We start from the raw sequence: 7,845 nt of genomic DNA on the forward strand, positions 1-7,845 counted from the left end.
ACGATTATCCATAAAGCAACCAATATGTTGAGCTTTATTAAGCGTTTTAGCTACAATTTTCGGGATCCATATACGATTAAAACCTTGTACATTGCTTATGTAAGATCAGTTCTAGAATATTGTAGTATTGTGTGGTCTCCGCATATAAAAACACATGGTGATAGAATTGAATCAGTACAGAAGCAATTTCTTTTATATGCCTTACGCAAATTAGGCTGGACAACGTTTCCACTGCCATCATACGAGGCTCGATGCATGCTTATCGATATTCAAACTTTAAATGAGCGTCGCGAAATAGCCATGATTTCATTTGTCAATGATATTGTATCGCAGCGTATTGATTCCACCCATCTTTTATCATGTTTGAATTTCTACACGCCCGCTAGACAGTTAAGAAATCGGAATTTGTTTGCATCAAATAATCATCGAACTAACTATGCAAAATTAGGCCCAATGAATCGAATGATGTCGCTTTATAATCAGCATTGCACAGAAATTGATCTGACCATGTCGCGAACAAAGCTAAGACAATATTTTAATTCCTTAAGATATAATACAACATAGAATTAAGTAAACGTGTAGTCTACTATTGATTGACGAAAAATAAATAAATAAATAAATAAATAAATATTACGAAAGTTAATGAGTGATAATCGGTGATATTAGTGATAGTGTTGAAAACAAAAGTGACGATAGTTATGTGACAGTGATAGTTATGTGACAGTGACTGATGAAATGAAATGGGGAATGAACACCTTTCAATAAAACTATTTCGTTCTTCACTTCACCCACTTTGGTAGCATTTCAAGTCTTATCATAGTTTTATACTAGTCTGGAATACTAGACTGCAAAACTACGGCAAGGGTTGATTGCTGCTAGGGTACACAGTGACCATTTGAGCAACATTGCTTAGGAACGTCTGTGTGATGAATGTAATAGAGGCTTATAAAAGCAAATGTTGGGCAGGAGCTTAGGGCAGATTAAAAGTCCCAGTACTCCCCTTATCATCGTACCTGCCACACGATATACGAATGCGAAAATGGCAACTTTGGCAAAAAAAGCTCTCAGTTAATAACTGAGCAAGTGCTCATAAGAATACTAAGTAGCCGGATCTGTCCCAGTGGGGATGTTAATGCCAAGAAGAAGAAATCCCCACTAGAGCCACATTGAATTTATAGCTTGTAACATTAACTCCAAATGTCAAGTTAATGTTACAAGCTAAAAATTCAATATGGGGCCCTTTCCTATTTTAAATCATCTTTAATTGTACATATACAGTAATATACATATACTATTCAGTAATGCTAGCTCACCGTTTTTATGCATAAATTGAACCTTGTGCAGCATGATTACTTGGGTGTGGTTTATATACAAAAAAAGTCGAAATTGCAATTTTGAGCGTTGGTAAATATGTTGAATGTGCGATTATAAGTCGTTTATATCAAAAAGTATCTATGTATATGTTAAAAAGACTATTTTTTTTTATTTTCAGCTATCCAACAAGAAAAGGGTCAGAAAAACTTAATTAATTGCATCGAATCGTTCGACACTTCCAAGTTGAAACATACCGAAACACATGAAAAAAATCCATTGCCAACCAAAGAAACGATCGAAGAAGAAAAAAAAGCTTAATTGTTCCAAAAAAAACCATCAGCAATTAAGGAGACCATTTCATTTTACCGCATAGTAATATTACTAAATGTGCGTCCATTACAGGACTTAATTCTATTGATCAATCACTATCAAATTATTTTATAAATATTAATTCATCAACGGTAACACATAATTTTGGAAACAGTGCTGTCTACAATTTGGGACTTTTATCCTTTTTCATATTGAGTTATTTTTAAAACCATGACACCAGTAGTGATTATCAATTTGATTGAGATCCTTTGTGCATTTCAAAAATAGATTAAGTTGGTTCAATATCATGATACCGAGAGCGGAGTAAAATAAAATGATTTGCTGCAATTAACAGATGCAGTATTATTCCTATCACTTAAATGGTCATTAAAAATGCTTTTCATACAAATATGTTTACATGTTACCAAGATACATATTTCAGAAGCTTCATTGCGTTGTTGTGCAAAAATCTAATAATGAGGATGTATGAAAGTATCAAATCGCTTCAGTATCAGTAAAACTGACAAAAAGTAATTCATGGAAACGAATTCAAACGGAAAAGACTAAATTTTATGGAACAAAATATAGCATTAGACTTTTGATACTAACTGACGAATAAAATGTATAAACAAAACGTGAGTATTCTAGCCTCCGAAACTCCTGAAATTCACTAAATCAAATAAAGCATCCCTAAGTAACTATGCTGCCCATGCTGTAAATAATAATTTCATTATGGCTCCAGTGGGGCCCTTTCCCATTTTCAATCAACTTTAATTGAATTGAACACCATATCTTACAGTAATTGTAGCTTAACATACACCGTATTTATACAGCTTGAGCAGCATGGTTACTTGGGTCATTTCTAAACTATTCACGATTCAATTTCTCTTAGGGGCCTGTTGATTAGTCAGCCTAATAATTGTTATATCCTGTAGAGCAGCGGTTGTCAGATCATGCTTTGCGAAGTTTTTTAAAATTTGTACCGTATCTACCAGGGTTGTTAACGTTAATCAACGATTAATTCGTTAACGTTAATTGTAACGATTAGCGAATTTTCCGTTATTTTTTCCGAGCCGTTGATTAACGTTAGCGTTAACGATTTCCGTTGATTTAACGTCAACGACTTGCGTTATTTCTTGCGGAAATGTGTGATACTCAATATTGATAGAATCTAAAGTTCCTCGTTTGGGGAAGGGTTTGAAAATTCCTTGATCTTAAAATTATCATTACCATCGGGGAAAGTTGACACGGATGGTAAAAAATTAAATGCGAAGTTTTGAGGGTGATGTCAAAAAATGTTATCAGGGTTGTCTTAAAATTATTTTATTTCTTAACTGCATGTGTGGGCAGATACATTTTTCTTCATTATAATATTTCACATTGTCATTGTCATTACTTGCTATTTTATCACCGTTTCATCTTGTCCCGGTTTACTCGGTGTTTTTTTTTTTCGCCCAAGGGGAGTTTACGACTCATGAGAAAAAAAAACAGGGAAGAAAGTGAAAAATTACAAAATAAGGTACCTTTTGTCTCAAATTCCGAACAGACCCATATTCCGAACACTCGGTTTTTATATGGCGATTTGGTTGAAATGTTTCGCTGAAATATGTCATCAAATCGACAGGAATTGGCAGTAAATTCAATTCAATTTAAACATATTTCATTCTGTTAGACCTCGGGAGTAGCGATGGTTCTCTAGTTCGAGGTCAGTAAAACTAGCGCAGATAAGTTTATTTATGAAATTACTCGTTTCATTACGATTTATTCTGGAGTTCATCCCATTCGGCAAGGCTAGGAGTATCAACGGTGGAGCGTCTTTCGAATGCCAACATGGAGCTTTGGAATGCGAAGGAAATAGTATCCAGTCGTGTGTTCTGAATCAACTGCCCGATCGGGACCGACAGGTGTCATACGTTTCCTGCCAGATGAGCTTCGAAGCTGATCCTCGCGGATGGGAGTGCACCTTCCGTTCTGAAGCGGATCTTGTGTCGAAGCAGAACTGCGTTGAAGGTGTCCAGGGAATACAGCTGCAGTTGGAAGCCGAACGTCGTACCCAACAGATTCCGTTGACCTTTGTCCCAAGTTTCGCGTTCAATAATCAATTCGACGCCGAGCTGAATAGTCTGGCGTTCCAAAACTTCCCGGCCGCTCTGTGTCGAGTGGATAGTTCCATTGCTGGATGCCAATAGTGAACGAATTGGAACACCGCCGATAGGAACTAGCAAATCTGTACTTGAATTGGAGTGACTAATAATATGATTTTACCACAGACAAACAGACGTAACATTTAGAACAAATCTCAATCAAAATCATGGTCATTGTCATTACTTGCTATTTTATCACCGTTTCATCTTGTCCCGGTTTACTCGGTGTTTTTTTTTTCGCCCAAGGGGAGTTTACGACTCATGAGAAAAAAAACAGGGAAGAAAGTGAAAAATTACAAAATAAGGTACCTTTTGTCTCAAATTCCGAACAGACCCATATTCCGAACACTCGGTTTTTATATGGCGATTTGGTTGAAATGTTTCGCTGAAATATGTCATCAAATCGACAGGAATTGGCAGTAAATTCAATTCAATTTAAACATATTTCATTCTGTTAGACCTCGGGAGTAGCGATGGTTCTCTAGTTCGAGGTCAGTAAAACTAGCGCAGATAAGTTTATTTATGAAATTACTCGTTTCATTACGATTTATTCTGGAGTTCATCCCATTCGGCAAGGCTAGGAGTATCAACGGTGGAGCGTCTTTCGAATGCCAACATGGAGCTTTGGAATGCGAAGGAAATAGTATCCAGTCGTGTGTTCTGAATCAACTGCCCGATCGGGACCGACAGGTGTCATACGTTTCCTGCCAGATGAGCTTCGAAGCTGATCCTCGCGGATGGGAGTGCACCTTCCGTTCTGAAGCGAATCTTGTGTCGAAGCAGAACTGCGTTGAAGGTGTCCAGGGAATACAGCTGCAGTTGGAAGCCGAACGTCGTACCCAACAGATTCCGTTGACCTTTGTCCCAAGTTTCGCGTTCAATAATCAATTCGACGCCGAGCTGAATAGTCTGGCGTTCCAAAACTTCCCGGCCGCTCTGTGTCGAGTGGATAGTTCCATTGCTGGATGCCAATAGTGAACGAATTGGAACACCGCCGATAGGAACTAGCAAATCTGTACTTGAATTGGAGTGACTAATAATATGATTTTACCACAGACAAACAGACGTAACATTTAGAACAATCTCAATCAAAATCATGGTCACGAGGACATGTACGCCCAATGCTAAAATCGATGTGTTTGGCTGACGGATCAACACGGGCAAAAACGATGCGAACGTTGTGGGTGGCGGATTGGCCACCGACCATATTTTCGAATCAACCGTTAAAAAGCTGATCGATGGACAATGATGAGAGTGTGACGTCTGTTTGTCTGTGGTTTTACCATTAATATACATGAACTTTACGGAGATCATAGCGTTAATAGGTAACAACAATATCTATGCTCTTGTTATATTTGCAACTGTTTCATATACGGTAATTTTCTATGCGGGGCGATTACCCAGACAACCAAAATGTACGTATAACGAAATCAGAGTCTATGAATGGAGAGTTGCGCGAAGAGACTTCTTTGAATGGTTGTTCTTCTTCGTCTTCGAAAACAGCCCCTATCTGTTTTGCTGGTCTGCTCGATAGGTAGACGGTTTGACAGTTTGATAGGTAGATTTGGTATCACTCTTCCCGCAACTCTCCATTCATAAACTCTGAACGAAATCACCTGGAGGCTTTGTATGTGCAAAATTTCACTTATAAGATGGCGCGAAAAGGCCTTCTACGTTCAAAAGTGGAGGCGATATACGTGCATCTGTTATGTGATGAATAATAGGCCAGGGGAAGTGGTTCACCCAGAGTGAATTTATAGCAGAGAAAAAGTAGATTTCATGGACTAATGCACGAGTACACTAATTTGACGTTTAAGCGGTGCCAAATTAACTCGTTGCCATGGCCACATAAATAACACGGCACCGCTCAAACGTCAAATAGTGAACTCATGCATTGGTCCATATGAAAATTGACAGGAAAATGAATGACAAGTTCATCCACTTCTCTTGGCCTATAGCATACAATGCGAGAATGTAAATTTTCTACCGAACTAACCTGTGATCTTATGCGACTTATGATAACAAATGTTGATTTGACAGCTGCTACGGATTGATTCGATTTACTTTGTACGAGTGTACGGGACGAAACAAAATGTACTAATCTCGCCATGTTGTTCCTCTCCTCCGATGAATTTTTCCTCGTTGTAATGGCGGGGGTTAGATATGAAAACAAGGATAAGGAGAGAAGAAATGTGAGTGATTGTTACATTTTATATTGCTGCATTGGCCTACAATGCTTCCGAGAAACTCCATGGCAATGATCACTGTACGCCATGTACGGCATTCAGGAAATCTCAACAAAACTGACGATAAACAACAAAAACGAATCCGAAAGAGCGAAAATCTTAATGTTTCAATGTAGGACAATTCAGATTGGTTCGACGGATGTAGATAAAAGATCATTATGTTAGAATCAGGGATGGGAAATGTACTGTAGCAAACATTTACCACCTCGACATTCACATTTTTCTACACGACCATCAAAATCCAAAGCAAACCATGACCGTTCAAAACAAACAAATGTCACGACTCTTCAAAACTGTAATCTTCTTCTTCCCAACGTTTTTTCAAACCCGAATGCGAAATAACTCGAGCACAGTGGTGACACGATTTTTCCGGTTTTCGGGGTTTTGCATTTTTGCTCGATAAAGGCAGCATGAAATTGAACTTGAACGGAATGATTGTGCTCTTGCTATTATGTAGCGCTAATAGATTTCAATTAGTTGAAAACAGAAGCGATATATTAGCGATTGAATTATTTAACATTTTGCTCAATCATTCACCTCGAGATGGCTGCCCGAAAACGATCATAGGCCAGGGGAAGTGGTTCACCTAGAGTGAATTTATAGCAGAGAAAAAGTAGATTTTGTATGAAAATTGTCAGATAAATGAATGACATGTTCATCCACTTCTCCTGGCCTATAGTGGAGAGACAAAAACATTCAAGCAGTGTGTTGGCAGCGCAACGCCTGATGGTATTCGCTCTAACGAAGGTACGGTGCAGCCATCTGGAAAAAGTTTACTCTATGCGTGAAGCGTCGAAAATTTAACCCGGCAAGGTATAGGAAGTGAAATTTCAAATGCTTATATAAAATTAATTACAATAGCTATTTAAATTCTTTTCAGTACATGTTGATAGAGTATTGATGGGCTACATTATAGACACATTATTTTGATTTTTATATTTTTCTTCCTCAATATTCTGCGGATTCTACAGCTTAGCATAAATCTAATCCCGTACACTTAACAGAATTTAATAAAATTTAGTTCTAATGTTTGTAGAAGCATTTGAAAATTGACTTCCTATGCGTTGCCATGTAAAAAAATCGGAGCTTCACGCATATGATCAACTATGGTAATTGCCTCCGTCATCGCGGATTGATGCTGCTGCTGCTTTGTGTTTTGGTTGACTGGCAGAATCGATGAACTGTGGTAAATAGTGGTCACAGTTCCCAAGCCTGGTTAGAATTAACGCGACGACATGTTAGTACAGTGGGGATTCGCTCGTTGGGGGTCCGCTACATGGAATGACTCGATTGTTGGATGTTCGCTGGTTGGAAAATATTCCAACTAAAAAGCACTCAAATGTTACCAGAAAATGTCAAACTGACTTTGACGTCTGAGTACCGTCGCATTCGCTAGATGGAAGGCAGTCGTGTTCCAACCAGCGAACCCCCACTGTATGCTCAGAACGATTAGGCAGCGTTTATTTATTACGTAACGCTAAAATTGATTTTTTTCCCTCCCCTCCCTCCGTAACGCTTTTTGTAAGAAAAATTTCAAATTTTCGTATGAGACATAACGCTTGAGCCTACTCCCCCCTCCCCCTAGAGCGTTACGTAATTTGTGGATGCCGCCTTATTGTATTTGCAACTATAAATTTAGATAGTAAAGTTAAGGTCGGTTATTGTATAAAACTTTTTAGATAAGCAGAAGTAAAGCGTGCACGCGAAGTAATGACCTTCCATCCCATCTTCAAGTGCTCCCCACAAGCACAACACTTCATTCTGGCACTTTAGAACGTCCATGTTGTAACTTGTTCACACAAGAAATCTGCCTCGATCGAGTTGACAGAACG

At 38.4% G+C, this 7,845-nt stretch overlaps 3 protein-coding genes across 3 annotated transcripts in view; all 3 read left to right on the top strand.

The window, feature by feature from the left end:
- Positions 1 to 2,257, top strand: part of LOC5578382 (thymosin beta) — a 40,822-nt gene extending 38,565 nt beyond the window's left edge. Inside the window, exon 4 of the mRNA XM_001663794.2 lies at positions 1,493 to 2,257. Coding sequence (XP_001663844.1) covers positions 1,493 to 1,632 — 140 coding nt within the window. The 3' untranslated portion in view covers positions 1,633 to 2,257. The remainder of the gene's footprint in view (positions 1 to 1,492) is intronic.
- A 1,087-nt stretch (positions 2,258 to 3,344) lies between these two features.
- Positions 3,345 to 3,886, top strand: LOC110678596 (GILT-like protein 1). The gene has a single exon (XM_021851653.1). The coding sequence runs from the start codon at positions 3,360 to 3,362 to the stop codon at positions 3,810 to 3,812; it is 453 nt and encodes a 150-aa protein (XP_021707345.1). The 5' UTR covers positions 3,345 to 3,359; the 3' UTR covers positions 3,813 to 3,886.
- A 388-nt stretch (positions 3,887 to 4,274) lies between these two features.
- Positions 4,275 to 4,815, top strand: LOC110678598 (GILT-like protein 1). Its single transcript, XM_021851660.1, has one exon. It carries the CDS (start codon positions 4,290 to 4,292, stop codon positions 4,740 to 4,742), a length of 453 nt encoding a protein of 150 aa, XP_021707352.1. The 5' UTR covers positions 4,275 to 4,289; the 3' UTR covers positions 4,743 to 4,815.
- The last annotated feature ends 3,030 nt before the right edge of the window (positions 4,816 to 7,845 follow it).

The sequence above is a fragment of the Aedes aegypti genome, chromosome 1 (assembly GCF_002204515.2).
Source record: "Aedes aegypti strain LVP_AGWG chromosome 1, AaegL5.0 Primary Assembly, whole genome shotgun sequence".
Lineage (NCBI taxonomy): Eukaryota > Metazoa > Arthropoda > Insecta > Diptera > Culicidae > Aedes > Aedes aegypti.

Coding starts and splice junctions, on each gene's coding strand:
- LOC110678596 (XM_021851653.1), top strand. CDS start 3,360: ATGAAATTACTCGTTTCATTACGATTTATTCTGGAGTTCATCCCATTC.
- LOC110678598 (XM_021851660.1), top strand. CDS start 4,290: ATGAAATTACTCGTTTCATTACGATTTATTCTGGAGTTCATCCCATTC.